The sequence below is a fragment of the Athene noctua genome, chromosome 9 (assembly GCF_965140245.1).
Source record: "Athene noctua chromosome 9, bAthNoc1.hap1.1, whole genome shotgun sequence".
NCBI classification, from domain to species: Eukaryota; Metazoa; Chordata; class Aves; order Strigiformes; family Strigidae; genus Athene; species Athene noctua.
Window position 1 is genome coordinate 4,900,091 of NC_134045.1, and position 24,773 is coordinate 4,924,863.

Genomic DNA, 24,773 nt, shown 5'->3' on the forward strand with positions numbered 1-24,773 from the left:
TTGTGCGCCTGAGGCCCCGGCTCGGTGGGCGCTCTTCCACCCCTCGGGGCCCCGCTTTGTGAGGGGAAAACCCACTTTAAGTGGGGTGGGGAGGGCTGCGTGCACGTTGTTATCTATGCTTTGTTTTTATTTTCTTCCTGGGGCAGCTTTGCGACGCCCAGACACTAAGCTCTCTCCAAGACGCCCGGCGCCCCGCTGGGCTTTATGGCCCTCCCCGGCGGCGGGCACCACCTTCCCGCCCGGCGCCGCCCGCGCGCCCTCATTGGGCCTTCGAGCTGCGGGCGGGACCACCGGGGCCGGCTTCGCTCTCCCATTGGCCGCGGGCGGGGCGGAAGGAAACGCCTCCCAGGAGACGGCCGGGCCGCGGGGAAGGGCCGCGGGGAAGGGCCGCGGGGAAGGGCCGCGGGGAAGGGCCGCGGGGAAGGCGGGTAGCCGTTGGCTGCTGCAACCGGCGGTAGGTGCGGGGCAGGGCCGGGACCCTGGGACGCCCTCCGAGGCGGGGGGTAGTTGACGCCTGTGTTCCTCGGGAAGGGGGGGCGGACGGGGGCGGGTCACCTGGATGCCTTCTGGAGCGGTAAGATGGTGGCGCGGGTCCCTTTGAGGAGGGGGAGGTGAGGCGCGCCGCGTGCCTGGGTACCCCTGGGAAGGGACAGGGCTGGGGGCTTCGCTCTCCCCGTGAGCCAGGACTGAGAAGGGGAAGGTGGGGGTCACGCTCATCCCTCTGCCTGGGTTATGAGGTGATGCCACAGAGCTGGCTCCCACCCTCGGCAGCTGCTCTGAAGGCGGGCGTGGGGTGCAGCCCAGCAAGGGTGGCGGGAGCAGGGTGTCCCCAGCACGCACCCAGAAGCCAGCTGGCCCGCCTTCAGTGGCCATGGGGTGCTGCGTGCCCCCTCCGGTGTGATGGGTCAGCAGCTGCTCCCAGCCAAGGGCCTGGCCAGGACCCAGCCCAGCACTGGCCAGAGCCCCTGGCCCGATGCATGGGATCACTATCCAAAGCCTAGCCTGGAAGCTCTCTGGGACTTTTTCATCTTACCTGGCATCGTTTTCTTTTATCTTTATCATAGTCATAGATGCTTCGGGAGAAAAGATATACAGGTCACCTAAAACTCCTTTACAGAGACTAACTGCAGGTGTGTGCAGTTTCGAGCCTGTTGTCTGAATAGGTGGAGAAAGTTCCCAGAGAATTTGAGTTATTAGGGAAAAGAAGTAGCAGCAACTTTGGAAGAGCATGATTTTGAAATTCCTTTGTTTAAAAATTAAAGATTCTCCCCCGATTTGAGAATTGCATGTCAATTTAATAATTGAATTTGTATTAATGCCAAGTGACATGTTATTCCTCAGTGCTTTGTCTGCAAAGAAAAAATAACCCCTAACAGCAGTGGTACAGCAGATTGCCTGTTCTCCAGTCGGCTTATGCAGTAAGAATGGAGACTTCTGATGAAGAAAATTTCAGTGTAGCCGTGTGAGTATGCTGTGTTCTGTGTCAGATTTTCAGTAAGCTATTAGTTAAAATATTTTGATAGGAATACAATTACACAAATGAATTTAGACTACACTGATCAGCAGATTCTGCCTCTTAAGAGAACAAGGGTGCAGAATGCAAAGCTCCACGAGAAAGGTGAAGTTAAACTAAATATAACTGCAATGAGCGTAGCACCAGGTAGCCCTGACTGAGTGATCAAAATAAGCACTGTAAGGCTGAAAATTTTTCTCCGTGTGTGTTCAATTTAAATTAAAAATTTATTCTTTTCAAGAGCGTATCTTTTCTTAAATCGCAAATTCTAAGAAGAGACTATTCCTCTGTGTTTGAATGTGCTCATTCTAGACATGTGAGGCCTTTACAGATAGCCTCAACCAGATTTTACACCCCTAGAGGCTAAAACACTACTTTACTCAACGTTCGTCTGGCATAGTTGTGGCATAAAGCTTGTGGCAGGAGACGTGTGCCACAAATGGCCATGTGCCTGGACTTCTTCAGCAGCACAGGTTGTGCTGGCCGAGACTAGACATGATGAGGTGACAAAAGCTTAAACCACAGGATTTGCAGTGTGTGTTTCTTCAGGTGTGTTGGATAGAGAGAGATGGAATCACTGCTATTTTGGAACAGTTAAAATTCCGTTATTTGTCTCCCAAGCTTAAACTGTGGTTTAAATTAATACTTTAAATTTTATGTTGCTGTAGCGCTGTTTTGGAGGAGGAAAAAGAAGGGTGGGAATTATCCATATCAAAATCTCTTGTCTTTGCATGTGAACTGAAAGCGAGGAGCCCTATGCCCACTAAATGTTCGACAAATGGATTGTCTCAAGTCACAAATTCCTCTAAAAGCTTAAAAATGGGACAGCAGTATGAGTAATACCATAATAGCACTTTCCTGCATTTAAGCAGCCTACTAGGAGTTTAATCTAGTTAAATCCAGTTCTTAGTGTTTTTAGAGCAGTCGTGGAAGTGGTCTTGCCATGGGTCTTCTGTCTGGATGCTGCGAAGAGATGAGATGTACCCTAGCAAGAAGTGGGGACAGCTTCATGCAGGGCACCGGGACCGCAGTTCTCCAGAGTAGAGAAATGTTAAGATTAACAAACGCGTGCACGTATAATCCTGACCAACTGCCCTAGCAGTCTAACATCTAGGATGCTGAGCAGCAGGAGCTCTTCTCTAAGCATCTGGATCCACAACACCTGACTTGCAATTCCTAATCTCCACACAGAAGAACTTATCCTGACTGTGTTCCTAGCAGGTTAACTAGACTGCTTAGTACTCAGATCAGTTTTTCATACTGTAAATGCAGGCTTTAACTGATTTTTCTTCTCCTTCAGTGACCTGTGCATGGAGGGTGCCTTGCAGCTGGAGACCTGCCCTTTGTGTCGACAGGAAATACAAACCCGAGTCAGACAGATCTCTCACATTTCATGACACATGTGGAGAAATACTACAGACTTGTTTTTAATGACTCCAACCAGTACTGAAAGGGGAAAGCATCTCTAACCAATCCTTATGCACATAGAACCGTAGCCACGGCCAGATTTCATGCTAAACTGTAATCTGTTTATTTTAAAAATGAAATCTTTAATAAGCTATTTCAAGTTCCCAGCGGTGGGGACCGGTGTCAACAGTTAAGGAGAGCTGGTAGGTCAGTGTGCTATGGCTGTTGGTTCCTCCAAGCAAGACCATAGGAGAGTGTCTCTCTTCCTCCCCCTTCTCGCCTGTCGCAAGTGCTGAAAAAATTTGCACTGGAAGTACACATACAATGCATTTTAGAAAAGAAGAGAAAAGAAGTATCTCCTACAACAGGGCTGTCTGTCTTGTGCTCGAAAGTCTATTTTTGGCAGAAGTCAGTACTAAAAAGAGAATGCCAATGTTTTCCTGTTTAATGTAGCCTCCTGCTGGTCAGAGACTCTATTTTCCGACAGTGGATATTAAACTGCTCAGAGACTTAACCTGTACACAGACTGGTTTGAAAAGACAGTGTGGAGACTGTAGAGAAACTCACATGTTTTAATAACTTGGTGATTCCAAAGAATGTTCTGATTTGTTTTTAAATGTTAAAAGATCGGTGGTATTTTCAAGTACATAATGTTTCTGATGCTTTTAACTTCAGTACCCACATTTTTTTGTGAGGATATAATTTTCAGGAGGTATTCTTAACTAATTATAACGCTGGACTGGAATTAATTTGATATTCTGGGTATTTTTTAAGGTATCATTGAACATCTTTTTAAATCGGTGTTGTTTTTGAAAGTTATATTCACTTTGGAAATATTGAGCTGTCTTAAAATGTTGGAGGAGAATTTTGGGCCAGTTTATTTAAAAAAAAAAAGTGTTATTTGGATAACAAGTTCAGTCTTATTCTGTAACTCTTTAAAAATGCACCTTGCTTGCCATGTGTCAGTCCTGCTCTGAGCAGGTTTGGGGCCACACTTCATATTTGTGGTAGGGATCATAGAGTGGGAATCTCTGCTCCACTTTAATAACACATTTGTGATCTTTGTATATTAAGGAGGCATTTCAGCAGGCACCTTTTGACTGTTTTACTAGGTTTCTACAAGGAATCAGGGTTCACAGCTGGTATCAGTGAAGTAGCACAAAAATGGGTGGAGTTATGCTTATTTTGCACCAACTGGGGATATGACTCAGTCTCTTCCAAGACTTGTAGAGGTTGCTTTTCTTAATTACCTGGCTATATAGAACTTCACTAATTCACACACAACTTAAACTAAAACCGTCTCACTTCCTGGCCGTGATTCAACAGCGGGGGGCTGTTGTTAATTTTCATGCTGTGGTGTGTCTTATTTTTAAAATCTTTTATTATCTTTATTGTACTATCAAGTATTAACAAAGCAGAGCTGCTTCCTGCTGAGTACTCTTGCTTCCTACTGACCTGAACAGGAGCTGAGAGCTCTGCACACAGGTCCCAGAATCAAGTGCTCTAACAACTCCTTTCACCTTCTGCCTTTGCTAACTCAAGGGTGCTGAATTTCATCCAGAGATACTTAAAAAAGAAAAAGAGGAAGTGTGTTTCCATTGAACCTCTGGAGTAGAATGTGTGAATTAGGAAAGTTCTGTCCATTTTCTTGTTGACTTCTTTTCCAAATATAGACTGAATACAGAAGCAGAGTGCTAGTTAGTCTTTTTGCTGAAATTTGGATTCTCTTCCACCTTGAACGCCTGTTTTGATTAAAGTCAGACTGGCAAATTTGTGCCACAGGGATCTCATTTCTTCCCTGACTGTCCTTTACCATGTTTTGCTGTAATCCACGTTGCCAGTTGGGGCTGAGTCCCTTCCTGCTCGGTGCTGAATGAGCGAACATGTGAACACCATCACTGCCATAAGGATCTTAAAATCACTTGAAATGAGGTTTTAAATGCTTCCAAATGCGATGATAGGTTTTTATCCCTAAGGTACAAAGATACAAACCATACTTTAGGGAAGAGGTAGGACAGAACCATTTTGAACTCTGCCTTAATAGATTCTAGTAGCTTCAGGGCTTTGGTTTTCCGGGCCAGGATTAACTGAGGCAAAATTTTCAGAAGTGCCTAGGACTCCTGACTTGTATCAACTGCTGTATGAGATTAAGCTCTTAAGGCCCAGGCCCACAAAGACTTTGAAGTGTCTGGTGTCCCCTTGAAATGGAGGTGCCCCAAGAGCTTTGCTGCCTTTGTGGACACGGGCCGAAGTGCCTGTGTTCTTAGTTGAAAAGATGTGAATGCTTTGGAAAATTTTGCCCCAGGCAGTCTTCCATGCAACTGGTGCTGGGCAGAGGAAGCCAAACAGCACCAGAGGAGGGAGCTGTGTTGCAGAGAAATGTCCCGTTCATTTCACGAGGGGAAAGACACTACAATTCAACTGGCTTTCTGTTGCCATCCACGATGGGCGTGGATTGATCTTTGTGAAGCTTGATCCTCCATGCCTGGTGCAGTGCCCCCCTCGGTCCCCATGTGCCCCAAAGGCGCTGGGCAGGTGAGGCAGTGGCTCTGTAGGCTCTCAGAAGGGGAAGTGAATTGTAGCGAAGTTGTCCATTCAACAATAAAAACGTCTTCAAGGCTATTTGCTGTTCTTTAATTCTTTTCACTTTGTTTTGGTGATGGAGGCAGCCTATGGAAGCAGGAGCCCTCCCTTGAACAAACCGTCGGCTCTGAGGCAGAAGGGCAGGTCCGGCACCAGGCGGGCGCCTGCGTTTGTGTGAAACGTTTGAGCAAGAGGCTCCTGCCGAGGCGACACAAATGCCGTCGGGTTCCGTGAGCTTGTGCGCCTGAGGCCCCGGCTCGGTGGGCGCTCTTCCACCCCTCGGGGCCCCGCTTTGTGAGGGGAAAACCCACTTTAAGTGGGGTGGGGAGGGCTGCGTGCACGTTGTTATCTATGCTTTGTTTTTATTTTCTTCCTGGGGCAGCTTTGCGACGCCCAGACACTAAGCTCTCTCCAAGACGCCCGGCGCCCCGCTGGGCTTTATGGCCCTCCCCGGCGGCGGGCACCACCTTCCCGCCCGGCGCCGCCCGCGCGCCCTCATTGGGCCTTCGAGCTGCGGGCGGGACCACCGGGGCCGGCTTCGCTCTCCCATTGGCCGCGGGCGGGACCACCGTGGCCGGCTTCGCTCTCCCATTGGCCGCGGGCGGGGCGGAAGGAAACGCCTCCCAGGAGACGGCCGGGCCGCGGGGAAGGGCCGCGGGGAAGGGCCGCGGGGAAGGGCCGCGGGGAAGGGCCGCGGGGAAGGGCCGCGGGGAAGGGCCGCGGGGAAGGGCCGCGGGGAAGGCGGGTAGCCGTTGGCTGCTGCAACCGGCGGTAGGTGCGGGGCAGGGCCGGGACCCTGGGACGCCCTCCGAGGCGGGGGGTAGTTGACGCCTGTGTTCCTCGGGAAGGGGGGGCGGACGGGGGCGGACGGGGGCGGGTCACCTGGATGCCTTCTGGAGCGGTAAGATGGTGGCGCGGGTCCCTTTGAGGAGGGGGAGGTGAGGCGCGCCGCGTGCCTGGGTACCCCTGGGAAGGGACAGGGCTGGGGGCTTCGCTCTCCCCGTGAGCCAGGACTGAGAAGGGGAAGGTGAGGGTCACGCTCATCCCTCTGCCTGGGTTATGAGGTGATGCCACAGAGCTGGCTCCCACCCTCGGCAGCTGCTCTGAAGGCGGGCGTGGGGTGCAGCCCAGCAAGGGTGGCGGGAGCAGGGTGTCCCCAGCACGCACCCAGAAGCCAGCTGGCCCGCCTTCAGTGGCCATGGGGTGCTGCGTGCCCCCTCCGGTGTGATGGGTCAGCAGCTGCTCCCAGCCAAGGGCCTGGCCAGGACCCAGCCCAGCACTGGCCAGAGCCCCTGGCCCGATGCATGGGATCACTATCCAAAGCCTAGCCTGGAAGCTCTCTGGGACTTTTTCATCTTACCTGGCATCGTTTTCTTTTATCTTTATCATAGTCATAGATGCTTCGGGAGAAAAGATATACAGGTCACCTAAAACTCCTTTACAGAGACTAACTGCAGGTGTGTGCAGTTTCGAGCCTGTTGCCTGAATAGGTGGAGAAAGTTCCCAGAGAATTTGAGTTATTAGGGAAAAGAAGTAGCAGCAACTTTGGAAGAGCATGATTTTGAAATTCCTTTGTTTAAAAATTAAAGATTCTCCCCCGATTTGAGAATTGCATGTCAATTTAATAATTGAATTTGTATTAATGCCAAGTGACATGTTATTCCTCAGTGCTTTGTCTGCAAAGAAAAAATAACCCCTAACAGCAGTGGTACAGCAGATTGCCTGTTCTCCAGTCGGCTTATGCAGTAAGAATGGAGACTTCTGATGAAGAAAATTTCAGTGTAGCCGTGTGAGTATGCTGTGTTCTGTGTCAGATTTTCAGTAAGCTATTAGTTAAAATATTTTGATAGGAATACAATTACACAAATGAATTTAGACTACACTGATCAGCAGATTCTGCCTCTTAAGAGAACAAGGGTGCAGAATGCAAAGCTCCACGAGAAAGGTGAAGTTAAACTAAATATAACTGCAATGAGCGTAGCACCAGGTAGCCCTGACTGAGTGATCAAAATAAGCACTGTAAGGCTGAAAATTTTTCTCCGTGTGTGTTCAATTTAAATTAAAAATTTATTCTTTTCAAGAGCGTATCTTTTCTTAAATCGCAAATTCTAAGAAGAGACTATTCCTCTGTGTTTGAATGTGCTCATTCTAGACATGTGAGGCCTTTACAGATAGCCTCAACCAGATTTTACACCCCTAGAGGCTAAAACACTACTTTACTCAACGTTCGTCTGGCATAGTTGTGGCATAAAGCTTGTGGCAGGAGACGTGTGCCACAAATGGCCATGTGCCTGGACTTCTTCAGCAGCACAGGTTGTGCTGGCCGAGACTAGACATGATGAGGTGACAAAAGCTTAAACCACAGGATTTGCAGTGTGTGTTTCTTCAGGTGTGTTGGATAGAGAGAGATGGAATCACTGCTATTTTGGAACAGTTAAAATTCCGTTATTTGTCTCCCAAGCTTAAACTGTGGTTTAAATTAATACTTTAAATTTTATGTTGCTGTAGCGCTGTTTTGGAGGAGGAAAAAGAAGGGTGGGAATTATCCATATCAAAATCTCTTGTCTTTGCATGTGAACTGAAAGCGAGGAGCCCTATGCCCGAGGTCCGAAGCGCGGTGCTCGGGATATATAAGGCCAGGCTCCTGGCCTGGTGGTGTCGTGCCCTCTGGTGGAAGAATACGCTTTTCCCATCCCTTGCCTTGGCTTTCCTCATCTCCCAAGGCTTAACAGATCAGAAATGTTGCTAGAACATCACTTGGTGAACGAATGCCTTTTAAATCAAATATATTTTCATTTTTCCTAGTCAGAATGAGCCCTGTGGCTCATTCTAGTTAAACTGTTGTTGGATTATTTTCACTGGACTATTATTCAGTAGCAAAATAACTTTAATGAGTTTTTTTTAAAACTTAGTCTGAAAGAGTGTTCTGCTCTGGTTACTAGAGAGAAATTTGAAAGAAAAGTAGAGAGACATTCAATTTTAACTTAATTTAAATGGTGCTTTCACCAATCAAAGCTAACTTATTCTTGAAGACGAAAATGTCCTATGACGCTTGTTTCCCTTATGTGAGAGAAAAGCCTGTCTTTCATCTTTTGGAGAATACAGGAAGTCTTCACCATCCCCACTAAAGATGAACTCTGAATGCCAAGGCCAAGGAGATCCTGTGGATTATTTAAGGTCTCTGAACAAGCTGCACAATGATTGATTTAGCAAGGGATCCAGAGCACTGAAATGGTGGTACCAAAGGTTTCCTCCTTGGGTGACTTCAGATCCATAATAGTGTTTAATATTTGCTCATGATGAAATGACTTTAGGAGATTATGCCAAATGTAGCATGCAGGGATGTTTCTTGCATAAGAAAAATATTTAAGTTTCTTCAGTTATATAATATTGTGTAAAGACCAAGTGTTTCAAAGTGTTCTCCAGTGTCTAGAGTTCTGCAATCACCATGTAGACACACAAGAAGAGAGCAGAAGGAAAGCTTGTGGTAGCAGCTGGGATTTCTGGATCGGAAAAGGCTTAATTTGATGTTCTAATTACACCCTTTACATCCTTCTGCACCAGGACTGGAATTACCTTCACAGTAATGCCTGTAAAACTACATATTTTTTTTTAAATTAGGCACCTTACTGGGGGGAAATATGCTCGAGGCCTGATGAGAATCCCCATGAAGCAGTCTTATCACTGACGTGGATTATTTTGTAGGTTGAAACTAGGAAATTATTCACTTATCTTGTAATTACTGGGTTTATTTGTGCTTAGACTTTTGTTAACACTTTTTAATTTTAACTTTTATTTCTGCTGTGATTGAAATATATATTTATGCTGTACTGTCTGTCTTTGCTTTCAGCTCCTCCCCTTCTGATGCAGAGTTTGATGCAGTTGTTGGGTGTCTGGAGGATATCATCATGAGTAAGCTCTGCAAGTAGTTATAGACAACAAAATGGGTGCTACACATACTACACACTGCTTTTCTGTTAGCAGACATACAGAGCTCAAATAACCCTTGCCTGCTTTATGGAAGCTTTTCTTCCTTTGTTCCCATGACCCCTAACCTGGTAGCATAATAAAACTGTACACAGAAGTCTTTTGTGAGCTGTTTGCAGAAAATTATTCTCTGCACCACTGCAATACACTGCTGCTCAAATAAAGAGTAAAGATACTTGTAAATCTCACATAGAAGTCAAAGCTTTCTGGGATTTTTATGGAAGAGACTGAGAGGTAGCCCTCCTTTCCCCAGCCACACCTAAACCTCTCCTAACCTCTCCTCTCAGAAGCTGCCATGGTTTGTTCAGGCAATTTACTGTAGTGCCTGGCTGCGGCTGCTGCTGCTGCAGGCAGCCTTTTGTAATCTGTAGTATAGAGTGCCCGTGCTGCACTGTAAGCATGTAGTTCCTTATCCTGTCTCAGCTGAACACGGAGAACAGTTTATTTCTCCTGTTTCTGCAGCAGCATTGGAGATGTCTGGACATGACTGGAGATGTCATCACGGCTTGCCACTTTGCACTTTTTGAGACTATCCTGAGTGGGTTTTGTTGCATGTAACTTGCATGTATTTGTACAACTGTAATGTGGCAGGACCTGTTCATGGCAGGAATGTTGAATGGAGCCAGTCTCATCGTGCGATCTTAGGCAGTAAAAGGTGCTGAATTCTCAGAACCATAATTGTAACTGAGAAGTCAGTGTGTGTAGGGAGGTAGTTTACAAGGTGCCAAGACGGGATTCATCATAAGCCATCAGCTGCTTCATATGAACAGCATAGAATCTTTTCATCATAGAATCATAGACTGGTTTGGGTTGGAAGGGATCCTAAATATCATCCAGTCCCACCCCCCTGCCATAGGCAGGGACACCTTCCGCCAGCCCAGGTTGCCCAAAGCCCCGTCCAGCCTGGCCTTGAACCCTTCCAGGGAAGGGGCAGCCACAGCTGCTCTGGGCAACCTGTGCCAGTGTCTCACCCCTCTCACAGGGAAGAACTTCTTCCTTATATCTAATCTAAATCTTCCCTCTTCCAGTTTAAAGCCGTTACTCTTCATCCTATTCCTGATAGAGTCCCTCTGTAGCTTTCCTGTAGCCCCTTTCTGTACTGGGAGGCCACTCTAAGGTCTCCCCGGAGCCTTCTCTTCTCCAGGATGAACCCTCCCCAACTCTCCCAGCCTGTCCTCACAGGGGAGGTGATCACATCCTTCCCAGAGAGATGTAGATTCTGCAGCCTGTTGCCTGGAGAAGTGGTAACAAAGCTAATTTTGAATGTGGTGGGGTTTAGAAAGCCGAGAGTGATGTATTTTAACACTGTGATAAGTAAACTTCACACCCGTTCTGTTGAATTTGATGGTGACCTACCATGTTCATTTTTATTCTTTTTTCCTGACACAACTGGAAGAAAATTCTTCAGCAATTGAAAATGAATATGGGAATTTCATTAATATTTTTTAATTCAAGGGGAAAAAAGTATTTTGAATTCTTGTAGGGAGGAGATATTCACTTTATAAAAAAATACAGTTGTTTTGCTGACTCAAGAGCCTGAACAAAAAGGGGTTCAGAATAAATAACATTAATAACGCATAAAGCAGGAGAACTTTTTTGCTATTACTAAATGTAAACAAAACTTGCAAGAAGTAATTGCAGACCTTGATAGGTAGATGTGTTCACCCCATTCCATGCTGAATACACAGCTGCTGCCAAAAGCAGACTGGTGTGCTGCTGCGCTGTTGATTCACCTCCCCTAACTGAAGTAGCTGCCCTCCACCAGCAGCCTCTGTCTTCATAGCTCAGCAGCAGCTGCAGTACTGGTCTGACTGACGCTGCACGTGTACAGGGCTCTGTGGTTACAAGCAGGGAGCAGAGGACTAGTGAATGTGGGTTTTGTGTTACAAAAAGAATGACTAAACTCGTAACTGTATGATGCGTTTTTGTTGTGTCCAGATGATGATTTCCAGTTAATACGGAGGACTTTTATGGAGAAGCACTACCAGGAGTTTGATGACTCAGAAGAAAACAAGCTTGTCTATACTTCTATTTTTAATGAATATGTAAGATATTTTTTTCCTATTTTTTATGTGTATTGCTTTTTTATTTTTATTAAGGCCTGTGTCAGGTCCTGTACTCCCCCCTTTATAAAATACTGGGTTTATGTGGAGTAGAGCCAACATACTACTTGTAAACATACTACTCATGTAAACATACTACTTGCTGTCCCTTTATGAAGCAGTCATGATCTGTGAGCAAGAAAGATGTTTTCTGGAGCTATATGTTCCTTTCTTTGTCTCGCCTGAAAATTTCTATAGATGACTTGGAAGTTGCATACCTCTCTTGTATAGAAATTCAGCCTATTGCTGTAGTAAGTAATGTGTTTAATGTGTGTGTAACGAAGTTTGTTCTTTTCCAGTTGTATTGTTTCATTAGATACTTCAAATTACATTCTTCATGCAAAGCATAATTATGAAACTATACCTATCTACTAGTCAGTACCATTAAATGAGTGAAAAATAATTTTTTACTAGATACAAATAGTCTGTTTGTTCTCACCAATATTCCCAGCAAAAATGTTCATCTCTGTGCCTCAGCAGTGGTGTGAATAATTGAACGCCCAGCTAAGGAATCTGCAGTAGTTTTGCCAGTGAGGACAATACAACGTGTCAGTACGGTGTCAGTGTGAGGAAGATGTGCTGTATTGAAATCTGCCTCTGGAATTTGTTACGATGTTACAGGGGTGGTTTGTTTGGATTTTTTTCAGATCTCTTTAGTAGAGAAATACGTTGAAGAAAAATTGCTTGATCGGATTCCTGGTTTTAATATGGCTGCTTTCACAATGTCATTGCAGTAAGTCTCTGCTTTTACTTTTGGCTGAGGGGTGGCTTATGTGCCTCTCAGTTAATTCTTTTTATCTAGATTAAAGCTTAGGATTGACAGTTTCTCCTTTAGAAAGACATTCCTCTTTAATTAAAAAGAAAAGGAAAAGGTGTCCATGCACCCATTGACTGACCACTTTTCTTGCCTTCATCATGTCCTGCTAACTCTATTTTTGAACTGTCATGCTGAAATAGATTGGGTTTTAAGGGATGGGAAGAGAAATCAGAATGAGACCACTAGAGCATTTTCATAATCACCGTCACTTTGAAGCTAGACCCTTAGAAGGTTATGTCTCATTTATCCTCTTTTAGGCTCTGTGTTGGACACTGAAATAGCCTGGTAGCCTTTCAAGAGTCGTCATGAAATGCCTTTATTGCAATCCTTGTACAAAGCATCCAGAGAAGAGTTTGGTTTGTCTTAAGCTTCAGCATTTGGTCACTTGAGCTTAACCAACTTCTTAAAGATATCCCTTTTGAAAGATCACTGGTTTTCCCCTTGAATAAGAACATCAAGTGTAATTGGGAACTGAATCTTAGAATATTTGAATCAATTTCTTTTTTTTTTTTTTAATAAGACATTGGGAAATTACTATGAATCACGTACCATGCTTAGAAGATAGACTGTTTAAGGAAAACTCCTTTTGATAAAACAAACCAAAGAAAACCCCAACTCTTGACTGTTGAAGTCTTGTTGAAATATGCTGATATGGGAGCAGTCTTTCTTCCAAAGTGTTTTCATCAGTACAGTCCCTCGCTCTCAAGGGATGTGTATGAGCATTCAGTGCTTCTCCCCAACTTACCTCACCTTCCAAGGGACTGTCTAGCTGTTTCAGTGCTCATGATAAATAAATAGATAAATGCTAGTTGAGTGTTACTGCTGTGAACTTACAGGTCAGTTTCTCCGGTTTTCAAGGACAGATGATAATCTTAGCTCTTGGATTTAGAGAAATATATTAATGTATTTGGATTAGAAATACTGAAATGTAATATTTAGCTAAAGTTTTGCTTTATGGTAGACCTGTAATAACATTCTTGTTTAAATTCTGATATTCTACTTGTCCTGGTGTCCTTTTTGATCTCATACCATTTTAAAATAATGAATTTATTTCCCACACAATTTTCTAATTCCCCAACTTCTCTTATAGACAGCACAAGGATGAAATGACAGGTGATATATTTGATATGCTTCTCACATTTACTGACTTTCTGGCTTTCAAAGAAATGTTCTTGGATTACAAAGCTGTAAGTATGTCAGATTGTTGATTTTCATTGGCATAATGGCTGCTGGGTTTGTGTAGCTTTGCCTGAGAGTACCAAAGGTAGTGTTACTGCCGAAGGTAGCAGTATTTATTCAAAGGCTGTACCAGGGTCAAACGGAAAAATAACTTCAAAAGGAAAATAACTTGACTGAGTGGTTATTTAAACTCAAAATGCACATTTAGTAATTTCTAGAAAACATGAATGAAGCTGGCATGTTCTTCAGCAACACACGCTTTCTGCATCTTTGGATGTTGATTTCCAACTGAACGTAAGGAAACACTTTTTCGTTGTGTGGGTGACCAAGCACTGGCACAGGTTGCCCAGAGACGTTGTGAAGTCTCTGTCTGTGGAGATACTCAGAAGCCATCTGGACGTGTTTTGGACCAGCTGACCTCCAGAGATCCCTTCCTACCTTGACCTTTGTTTATTTTTTTTTTTCTAGCCAATACAAAATTAGCTTTTTTTAAACATACTGCATTTGTATTTCTCCTCCTCTCTGTCCAAGCTAGAGAAACAAACATTTTTGGATGAGCTTTTTCCTAAGTAAATGAAATATATGTAAATACTGCCCAGTGTCTGTCCAGTCACATTTGACAAAGGAGCAAAAGAGTCAAAGTTGTTATCAGAGTCATGCCCTCTGCTGCCTCCCCCCACCGCTTTAAATTCTGTGAAAATGGGGGCAGGCTGAGGAGAAAGAGACAGCCTGTGTCTCAGCAGCAGGAGTAGTTTCAGTTGGAGGTTGCCCCTGGGGCTCTCCTGAGAGGCAGCCTGCAGAAGCTGGGTTTCACTAGTTCCCTGGGCACGGGCTGAGCCTGCTGCCCGGGCGTTCTTCACCAGATGTAAGCAAGGCTCTGCCCTGCCCTGGACGTGCCGCTGGCAGAGCGACAGCAATCTTACTGCAGGGCTTCCTGCACAATCTCTTCTTGACATTTGGGTTCGCATTCAGTTGTAGATGCTCGGGTAACATGTAATTTTATATTGATTTGATGCAACAAACAGAATATGTGTTGCCTGTTTCATCTTCCAAGCTGCTTATTCCAAAACAGCATTGAGTCACAGATTTCTTTTTCTTCCATGTCTCTAGGAAAAAGAAGGTCGAAGTCTGGATTCAAGCAGTGAGTTAGTTGTGACTTCGTTAAAGAAATCATCAGTATCCTCCTAGAAGAATTTATTATGCACTACTTCTCCAGATGAGTGCTGCTGCACTGTGCATTAAAACACTGAGGGTCATGGGAATCCATGATGTAAACTCGTTCACCCTCCAGACTCTTACCTTCAGAGGCCTGACCCTAAAAACATCTGTTTGTGAATTCTGGTTGGCGTTCAGTGACCACCTCTACCAGAGTAATTGTTGTTAATAAATACAATGTTTGTACACCAGCCTAACTGTTGCGTGTTCTGAGAGGCCGAGCACACTGAGCGGACGATAAATAGGCCTCTGTGTGTGTTATTTGGGTGGCATCTTCACCATCTCCCCCAAATGTAGCACTTTTCAGAATCAAGATGGCAGCATAAAATGAGTATGTCCCTCCAGCTCTTGGATACATAACCTCTGAGTTCTTCCCTGTCAATGTTTTGTTGTTTGGGGGTTTTAAAAAATATTTTAATATTATCTTAATTGCTACAGCTTTCTAATGGAAGAATATGTTTTCATATTTAGATGTTCTAGCATAAGACTGTCTCTTATCTCTGACAGTTGATTTGGTTTTGTGTAAATCTGATTGCTACCTGGCTTTTATAATTCTCATCCTTATTATGCAAAGTTCTCCAAATCACTTTTGTTCGAGCCCCAGCTACACTGGGAAAAATAACCACGATAAACCAAAATCTGGCCTGTGTACGCAATTTCTTTCTTTTTGTCAGCGGCACAGCTGCATTAGTTCTTGTAACACAAGCTGGTTGGGCACAGACATGTTTACTCCCATGTTATTTACTGCTCTAAATAACATGGTAATGGAAAGGCATGTGTTTACTGTTAAACTGCTGGCAACATCAGTGCAGCAAGGCATTTTTCAGCATCTGTTGAAGAATAGGTGAGTGTCTTGCTGGTGGAATTGCAGCCATTAGCCTGCTGCAAAACCGCAGGTGCACCTCTGGTGGTGGTTGGAATTAAACTGCATGTGGAGCTGTAGGGACCCCCTGTTATTACACTGTTCAGGCACGTTCATCTGCTGCTTAATGGTGTGCTCAGGCAATGTGAGTGCATCTTTAAAAGCCTAAGAGTAGTCAGAAACACAGGGTGGTGAGCAGAACCCTCCGCCCTGTCCCACAGCAGGTTGATGCAGCAGGGGAGATGCCCCTCAGCAGCAGTGAAGGAGTTGCTGAGGGGCTGTCACCTGATGAGAACCTGGCCTAGACAGAGCAAAATTATGGCCAGGCTGTGACAAACTTTTGTTTGTGGACAAGAAAAGTCTTACAAGAACAAACGAGATGAAATCTTGTTCGTATTGACATCTGACAGTAATTTCAACAGTACTGGGATTTTGTTCTTCAACTGAAATAGTTTTTGAATATTAGTGAAGACTCTCAGCCATGCAGGCAAAAATAAGCCACACTTGCATTACAAAATATGATAAACAGGTTTGTGAACAGACCGTAATGCTTTTCAAAGCCTGGCCAGCAATGCTAAGTGTAGTGTCCTAGTCTTCTGGCTCTGTATACCAAGTTTATGAGTGCTGCAGTAATGGATCTCATTAGGTTTCTGTTGTGGTGTGCTTATTGCTCTGCATTTTTTTGTCTGGAATTGTTCTGGTATGTTGAAATGTTCATAAGTATACACAACCAGATATAGACACACACACTACCCTTCAGAAAAAAAAAATACCCCTTCAGACTTTTTTTACCTCCTTCAATAATTTATATTTCTTGAGTTTGAATAATGAAAGCCTGAAAGCTTTAATAACAAAAGAAAACCCCAACCAAACAAAACCCAAACCAACACAACTTTTTAGAAATCCCTCTGGGTGTGTTTTGATCAAAAGTGGTTTTGTAGGCTTTTTTTTTTCAGTGAAGATGACGCAAGCTCAGTTTGATTCCCTTTTCAGCCACGGTAACCTGCTAAGGCAGTGTGAGTACATCCCTGAAATTGCTACGGTGCAATACCATGGTTTGAAATGCACGTTCCTGATTCTGCTGGCAGCAGTGAAGCTCCATCAGCTGGGGTTGCCTCACCACAATACAGGTTTTTACAGGTCTGCCTACCACTTATGCTGTAAAAACCAGCTGTTCCCATGAGCACAGAAGTCGGTGCTCAGGTGTGCATGGGCAGGTAGTGAGCAGAGACAGTGCTCTGAGATGCTTATTCCCAGGAAAAAAAAAAAAAAAAAAAAAAAAAGGGTTTTGTTTTTAATACAAACTCGATGCAGGTCCCCTGCCGTGTAAATCCTGAGGTTAACATCAGAGAAATACAAGGCTTAAATCTACCTGTTTTTCTGCTGTCAGTGTATGAACTGGAGTTCTTCAGTTAAGTCCTTACCTCTTTGTATAATGTTGACTTCAACATCAGGAACAGATTTTATCAAATTTTAAAAGGATCCTGTTGACATATTTTAGTATTTGATGGTTGAGCTAAAACAATTACTTGCAACTAAAGCTAAAAATATTCTTGTCATTATTTTTACTGCCAAAAGTTTTCATTCTTTTCCTATTACAATGGCTTCAATTAATTACTTAAACTAATGGCAGTGTAAATAAATACCTCAGGCAGTTATTTTCTGAAGGGAGTTCTGTTGTATTTTAAGCAAGGTCTCTTGGATTTTCAGAGCCATCAAGGCACAGCTGGCCATGAATGGTGGCTCTGATGGGGAATTTTATCTCGGTGTTTCCTGCAATACCTTTCTTGCCCTGTGCCACTCTCTTCTGTGTTTTCTGTGGGCTGCTGTTCCCAGAACAACTCATCCCTCTGTGACACTCCTGTCATTTGTCCCTGGTTTGATGCATTTTGCACCGGGCAGAGGGGCTTTTTAAAGAGGTTAATTTCTTTATACAGTGGACTGTGTGCAAGTCTGACTTCATGTTTGAAGAGTTTTAACATTGCAATAACAATGCATGAGGAGGCTAATTTTTTTACTCATTTTTAGATACACATTCATAGTTGTGGAAACTTGACCTCACTGAAAACCAAATAAAGGCAAATTGGCCAGGGGCTGTTAGTCCAGTTCTTTTCAGTTCAAACCTTCCATTAAATTTACTGAGCCTCTGTAGACGAGCTGCTAAAACTTTACCCGTGCAGAGCATGCAGTAAGTTTTGGCTCCCTGTGCACCAGCTTCCCTCTGCAGAAATACCCGGAAATAAGTCGAATGTGTTTCATCTCTTTTTATTAGCTTGTGCAAGGAGGGTGTGGAGGGAAAAGTTGCTGTGTCTGGCTGGGCTTTGCTTCTAGTTCTGACAAACGCCAGTCCGTGTCCCCAAGAAATCAAAGGTGAATTTGTCGCCTGTGTTGTGGGGGGGCAGCACGGCTCTGTGTTCTCTTGGGCGCTGCCCCTCTGTGTGTTCCCAGAACATCTGCAGACTGAGTTTTGATTTTTGAAGACCACCTGTAGCTAACAGGCCTTGCCGGTGTGTCTGGTGCTGAGCCTGGGGGAGGGAGCGCGTCAAAGCCTTGGCAGGGCGTTGGTGTTCTCGCAGTCTGGAGCGCAGCTCTGTGTGTGCTCAGGGATGGATGGGGGTGTGTGTGGGCAGAGCCAAGCCAGGTGAGCCCTGGGCACTTGCTGCCCCCGCCCCAGGGCCAGGCTGTAGTGTCCACAGGCAGTGGGAAGGGGCAGCCGCCTCTGACGGTGCCAGCTCTTGCTCTTCACTCCATGTACAACCTTCTACCAAGACAAATTTTTTATTGACAGACTGCAGTGCTGAATTTAGGAAGATTTTTATTTGAAGCATAAAATTTGTACTTCATGTTTTCAGAAATCAATACAAGAAGGGTTTAGCCTTTTTACTTTGCTTAGCCTACATCCTCCAGCTATACCACTGTTTATGTATCATGTTAATTGCAATTACTTACACTGTAGCTGTGAATGACCAGACAGGAACCTGGGCTTGGTTTAGTGGATTTTAGTAGCGGAGCATGCTGATTTGGCTGAGCCCTCTCAGTGGAGCTGCTCCAGCAAGGATCTGGATGAACCCCAAGGACAAGTAGGAGCTTCAGCCTCTAGTGAGTCCATGTCCTCCAGTCAGTGACGGCGCTGGCGGGTTTGTGCTGTGGGTGCATCAGCTGGAAGCATCATCAGGGACCACAGAGCAGTGTCCATGCAACCCAGTACTGACCATGGCTGCCAGCACAGGGTGGTCCAAGAACGAGACCTGGTGGCACGCGAGGCTCTGAGCCACCGAGCCTGGCATGAGCTGACCCAGGGTAGCCTGTGGCTGGGCTCTGCCGTCTGCTCCTTACATGTGGTCAGTCACTTGGCTGGTGGCCGCGTTGCTGCCGAGCCCTTTCCAGGCGCGGAAGCTGAAGAAGGTGCTCGCCCCGTAGGCGATCATGGTAACGCAGGCAAAGAACTGGAAGAGGAGCACACCCCGGGCGTGAGCGCGGCAGCTGCCCCAGCCCTCAGCCCTCACCTGCCCGCCGCTACTTACGGACGCCGCGGCTCTGCGGTTGTAATCCCACTGCCGCCAGGACGTAGGCTGCACGGCGGCCGCACACGTCACGAAGGCAGTGACATACAGGATAGTTGCTGCAGCGTTGAAGATCATCAGCTGGGAAAGAGAAAGAGGAGGTCATGAGGTCTGGGCTTAGACATCATGCGCACTGGGATGAGGGATGAGCAAAAAGCTCAGTTTCACGTTCCTCCCTCTTCCCCAGGAGAACCAGAGGAAAAGGGTCCAGCCCCTCATGCTGGGAACGCACCTCAGGTGAACACCTCATTAAATGCACCCCAGGTTGCTGTGAGGGTTCAGGTTGACACCATGACTGCACCAGTGACATGGTGGCTGTAACTTTCTGGATTGATACGGGGCTCCCTGTTCTGAAAATTTTCTAAGCAATTGAGGGGCAGAACGAATGTCATTGTGCAAAGTGCAGGGGACTTTGTGCCATCAGCCGAGAAGAGCCTGAAGCCCTGGTCCTGAGCATCTCCACAGGACGTTTCCCACTTGGGACCCCCCCTTGCTCACTCCCGGCTACGTACCACAAGGGGCCAGGGGATCACATAGAACTTTAGTTGAAGCTGCAGGAGGTAAGTCATGAAGAAAAGGACTGTTACTATCCAGAGGAAGATGGACACGAACATCACCCAGCTGTATGCTGCGTGGAGGTGGTACGTTGTGTCAGCAATGAGAGCCCACACCAGTAAGCCAAGCACCTGTGGGGTGAAATGGAGAAAGCATTTGGGTGGTGGTTCCTGGAGGTGGAAAGCAGAGCATCGCCCACAAGCCTGAACTCACCAGCACCTACAGCAGTTGGGTCAGCCTGGCTCCAGCAAAGCAGGGACATGCAAGAGCCCAGGACAGGGAGCACACCCAGGACCCTCCTTGCTCAGGGATGGGCTTGTCCACCCTGTACAGCTACAGGAGCTGGTACAGGGATGTCCTGCAAGGCAGAGTGGGGAAACCTGGGCATCCTCATCACCAAAAGTTCCTTCTCAACCATGCCCAGGGACAGTCTACACAGGTAGGGACAGTCTGCTCAGGGGTAGGGACATCTCATGGGCTGGATGAGAGCTGGATGTGTGGGGGCTCCTGAGGCCCCAGCTCAGCCTTGATCTCCCCCAGGTGCAGCTTCTTAGCCTCTCTCCACTGTTTGGTTAGGTCTGGTTTATACCTCCTGTATACACAGCTTCACGGGCTCACCTTTCACCCTTCAGCAGGCTTAACTGCATAGTGGTCGCAGTGTGCCTGCAGTGATCCACAAAGAGATCCCAGTACGTGAGTCTCTTTCTGGATCTGCTCAAGGAGAAACAAGCAAAGCCAGGGCAGAGCTGTTTCCTCCCCTCCCTGCAGCCCCCAGCAGAGCCCGCAGGGCAGCAGGTCTCTAAGCTTGGTTCCCTGCCAGGCAGGGAGGGAAGAGCCCAGCACAGGTGGCATTTCATTCTTTTTTTTTTTTTTTCTTTCTCCTCCCTGTGCTGTGTCCACCCCTGATCTTTGGACTCTGGAGGAGATGCTGCCCTGCTTCACTCACAATGATGGGGCCAGGAAGCAGCTGCCTTCTCCCCCATCCGCCCCCTGGGGAACTCTCTGGAAGCAGCAGGTTTGTGGGTGATTTTTTATTTGGAAAGTCCCCAACCCATGACGGGGCAAGCAGAGGGTGAGACACCAGCACATAGTGCTGGGGCCTGGAAAAGCAAAGCAAATGGCACTTTCTGTGAATTGCCCTGTTTGTTCTGCAGCCTCAACCACAGCCTGTGCATGGGGACAGGGAGCCGGGGCTCCAGCAGGGTGCTGGTGGGCTCTGCTTCACTATCCATCACCTCCCAGCTGGACCAGAGCAAAGTAGGGAGCCTGGAGAGCAAGGAGGCTCCAGCCCTGCACCCTTCGCGCTTCCCAGCATGACCAAACATCCTGGGGAGATGCCCACAGCAAGGCTGGGGTGTGAACATGCCCCAGACACAACCATGATTTATTCTGGTTCCCGGCTGGGGTTGGGATCTCTTTGAGCAGAGCCAGGTGAAGGAATCAGCACCACCCGGCTCCTGTGCTCATCTCCGCTTTGGCAGGGAATCGGCGGAGTTGTGTCCCACTGGTGGGTAGGAGAAGGGCTCTTTGGAAAGCCTCTCTGCCCCTGCGTCAGCCTGCACTGCTTATTGTCATGGAAGAAACACAACAGCCTTTGTCCTGCCCGAATACAACACCCTGGTGCCTGGCTGCCCCGACAATGCCTCCTTGTCTGTCACATCGATTTCTAACACTCGTGATCACAAAATATGCATGGGGGAGAAGTATGTATAGGAAGAAGTCTCTGTGTTCTTGGAGTGGGAGGCAGCATGTGCGAGCTGCCCTGCTCTGGCTGCTGGGGGGAGAAAAGCCCATAGGAGAGAGGTGTGGGGAGCAGCAAGTCTCTGTGGGAGCCAGGTGAGCGTGTTTAATGGTACGGCCCCAGCAATGGGCTGGAGAGGGGGCTCCAGGTGTGGGGTTGAAGATCCCTTCTGCTGATCTTGGTTCCATCCCTCTTTCCCGATGCTTCTCTAAGACACCCCCTGGCCACATCCTTCCCTGAGCGTTTGTTCCTGTGTCACAACGGGCTCAGCCATGCCCAGGGGTCAAAATCTGGAGCGGGGAGCCAGATCCATGTCAGCTGTTCCACAGCGGCTGCTCGGGGCACATTCTGCTGCTGCCCCCGCAGTGCTGTGCCAGGGAGAGGAGACGAGCCAACAGGCTCCCACTGGAGCGGGGCAGGTCACACGCGGCCCCGTCCGTGGCTGAACTCCCACCTCTACGTGCACACATCGCACCCAAGGTCCCGGGCACCAGGAGGGAGCAGCAGCAGGAGTTTATTCTGCGGTCCCCTCCGATGCTGAAGCCGTGGAGACGGGATGCCGCTGCTCGGTTTGACGGCACAAAGACCCTTGGGCTTCTCTGAGAGCGGCCGCCGAAGCCCGACTGCTGGGGAGAACCCCGGGAGCGCCCAGGGAGCGCAAGAGCCCCGCGGGCAACCCCAACACACCTCGGTGGTCACCGTGCTCCATCCAGCCCCCCCGACCCGCTGGCTCGTGCCCATGCGAGGCAGCCCCTGCCCGGTGCTGGGAGCTGCCAGGCGTCGAGCCGAGTTACGACCGGCAAAGGCCGAGAAGCCGAGCCCCCCTCCCGGTGCCCTCTCCCCGGTACTCACGGCTTGGGCTACCATCAGCCCGCCGAGTGGCGAGCAGAGGAAGGCGCCGTCCAGGGCGGGCAGGGCGGCGGCGGGGTCCGGGGAGCCGCTCCGGGTCCGCGCGGCGCCGGGCAGCCCCGCCATGCCCCGGGCACCGGCACCGGCACCGGCCCTGGCGAGGCCCCGGGCCGCCTCCTGCCCCTCCCCGGGCGGAGCGCGGGGCCGGCCCCGCCGCCTCCCCGGGGCGTCGCGGGTGGGTCCTCCCCGGCCCCGCGCCGGAGGGGGGCGCCGGGCTGAGCGCTGCGCTCCCCGGTACGCACCGGGCACCCCGGCCCCGGAGCCGGCAGCCCAGGGGCGGCCCCAGCAGCGGCAGCACCCCCGCCCTCGTCCCCCTCCCGCCGCGCTCTGCCCGGGGCAGCCCGGGACGCGGCTCGGGGGGGCAGCTCACGCCCAGCTCCGTGCCCGCCGGCTCCCCGGCGGAGTTTTTGTGGCCCCCGGTGCTCGGGGTCGTTCCTCGTTGCACATCTCTTTGTTGAACCATAGAAGCGTCGAATGGTTCAAGTTGGAGGAGACCTCTGAAGGTCATTTAGTCCAACCCTCCTGCAATGGGCAGGGACATCTTCAACTCGGTCAGGTTGCTCAGAGCCCTGTCCAACCTGACTTTGAATGTTTCCAGGGATGGAGCATCTATCCCCTCTCCGGGCAGCCTGTGCCAGTGTTTCACCACCCTCAACTCCAGGAGGTTCCTGCCAGCTCCTTCCTCCAGCCTGTCCATGTCCCCCTGGTTGGCAGGACAACGCCCTGGAGTATCGCTCACCCCTCCCACTTCGGTGCCATCTGCGGACCTGCCGAGGGTGGGCCCAGCCCCATCATCTAGATCATTAATGAAGATGTTAAACAGGATTTGACCCAGTACTGAGCCCTGGGGTACACTGCTAGCAACTGGCCTCCAGCTAGACCTTGTGCCTGGACACCAACAGTTTGTCTAGGAGGATTTTATGGGGGGTGGTGTCCAAGGCCCCTCAGAAGTCTGAACAGACAATATCTGCTGCTCTTCCCCTGTCTGCCAGGCCCATGATTTCACAGAATTACAGAATCGCAGAATCACCTCAGTTGGAAAAGCCCTCGAAGCTCCTCCAGTCCAACCATGAACCTCACCCTGACCGTTCCCAACTCCCCCAGATCCCTCAGCGCTGGCTCAGCCCGACTCTTCAACCCCTCCAGGGATCCCGGGGACTCCCCCCCTGCCCTGGGCAGCCCATTCCAACGCCCAACAGCCCCTTCTGCACAGAAATCCTTCCTCAGAGCCAGCCTGACCCTGCCCTGGGCAGCTTGAGGCCATTCCCTCTTGTCCTGGCGCTGGGTCCTTGGCTCAAGAGACTCATCCCCCCTCTCTGCACCCTCCTGTCAGGGAGCTGTAGAGGGCCAGGAGGTCTCCCCTCAGCCTCCTCTTCTCCAGAGTACTCCCCCCCCCCCTCCCCCCAGTTCCTTCAGCCGCTTTTTTTTGTTTGTTTGTTTGTTTTTTTTTTAATTTTAAAAATTTTAAATAATTTCTCATCTCCCCGGAGAAATCCATAATCCATTCAGCTGGAGACTTTTACACCAACGGAGAAGCGACCTGAGCGCAGCAGTCCCTCAGGCCGGTCGCTGCCGCGCTGGCTGCCCGCGGACCGTTCCCGGGGGTTCCAGCACCTTCCCGGGGTGGGGGCCAGGCTGAGCGGCCCGCAGCCGGGGGTGTCACCCGCCTCCCCCGGGCCCTCTCGGCGGGGCCGTGGCCGCCACGGCCGGTGCCCCCGGTCGGTGTCCCCGGGTGGTGTCCCCGGTCGGTGCCCCCGGTCGGTGTCCCCGGGTGGTGTCCCCGGGCAGTGTCCCCGGTCGGTGTCCCGGGCAGTGTCCCGGTCGGTGTCCCCGGTCGGTGTCCCCGGCGGTGTCCCGGTCGGTGCCCCCGGGCAGTGTCCCCGGTCGGTGTCACCCGGCGGTGTCTCCGGTCGGTGTCCCCGGTCGGTGTCCCCGGGCAGTGTCCCCGGTCGTGTCCCCAGCCCGGCGGCGCCCCCGGCCCCGCGACACAGGAAGGCGGCGGCGGGCGGTGCCGCGGCGGGTCAGGATGGCCGAGCGGTCTAAGGCGCTGCGTTCAGGTCGCAGTCTCCCCTGGAGGCGTGGGTTCGAATCCCACTTCTGACAGCTCTTCTTTTGCGCTCACCGCCTGGAGGCGGCGGTGCTGGTTTATTAAGAGCTCCCACAGCACCGCCCCGGGGCGCGGCGAGCGAAAAGCCATTAACGGGTTAATTCTAATTAGCGGCACGAGTCGGCCGTAGCGCAAAAAAAAGTTGGGGGTTGTCAGAAGTGGGATTCGAACCCACGCCTCCAGGGGAGACTGCGACCTGAACGCAGCGCCTTAGACCGCTCGGCCATCCTGAC

General features: G+C 48.9%; 2 protein-coding genes, 1 long non-coding RNA gene and 2 other non-coding genes across 5 annotated transcripts; 3 read left to right on the forward strand and 2 right to left on the reverse strand.

Moving 5' to 3' along the window:
• The first annotated feature begins 347 nt into the window (after nt 1-347).
• Nucleotides 348-5,534, forward strand: LOC141963894 (uncharacterized). The gene is made up of 3 exons (XR_012634234.1): nt 348-454; nt 1,342-1,462; nt 2,814-5,534. It is a non-coding gene; the product is annotated as an uncharacterized LOC141963894 (long non-coding RNA).
• Nucleotides 5,535-6,155: 621 nt separating this feature from the next.
• Nucleotides 6,156-14,989, forward strand: ARL2BP (ARF like GTPase 2 binding protein). Its single transcript, XM_074913206.1, has 7 exons — nt 6,156-6,274; nt 7,172-7,292; nt 9,354-9,415; nt 11,429-11,535; nt 12,240-12,325; nt 13,500-13,596; nt 14,699-14,989. The coding sequence occupies exons 2-7, from the start codon at nt 7,255-7,257 to the stop codon at nt 14,774-14,776; spliced, it is 468 nt and encodes a 155-aa protein (XP_074769307.1). The 5' UTR covers nt 6,156-6,274; nt 7,172-7,254; the 3' UTR covers nt 14,777-14,989.
• Nucleotides 14,990-17,968: 2,979 nt separating this feature from the next.
• On the reverse strand, nt 17,969-22,705 carry PLLP (plasmolipin). Its single transcript, XM_074913245.1, has 4 exons — nt 22,377-22,705; nt 19,741-19,914; nt 19,190-19,309; nt 17,969-19,111 (listed from the first exon to the last, which is right to left on the reverse strand). Exons 1-4 carry the CDS (start codon nt 22,497-22,499, stop codon nt 18,998-19,000), a joined length of 531 nt encoding a protein of 176 aa, XP_074769346.1. The 5' UTR covers nt 22,500-22,705; the 3' UTR covers nt 17,969-18,997.
• A 1,748-nt stretch (nt 22,706-24,453) lies between these two features.
• TRNAL-CAG (transfer RNA leucine (anticodon CAG)) lies at nt 24,454-24,536 on the forward strand. Its single transcript has one exon. It is a non-coding gene; the product is annotated as a tRNA-Leu (tRNA).
• A 154-nt stretch (nt 24,537-24,690) lies between these two features.
• Nucleotides 24,691-24,773, reverse strand: TRNAL-CAG (transfer RNA leucine (anticodon CAG)). Its single transcript has one exon. It is a non-coding gene; the product is annotated as a tRNA-Leu (tRNA).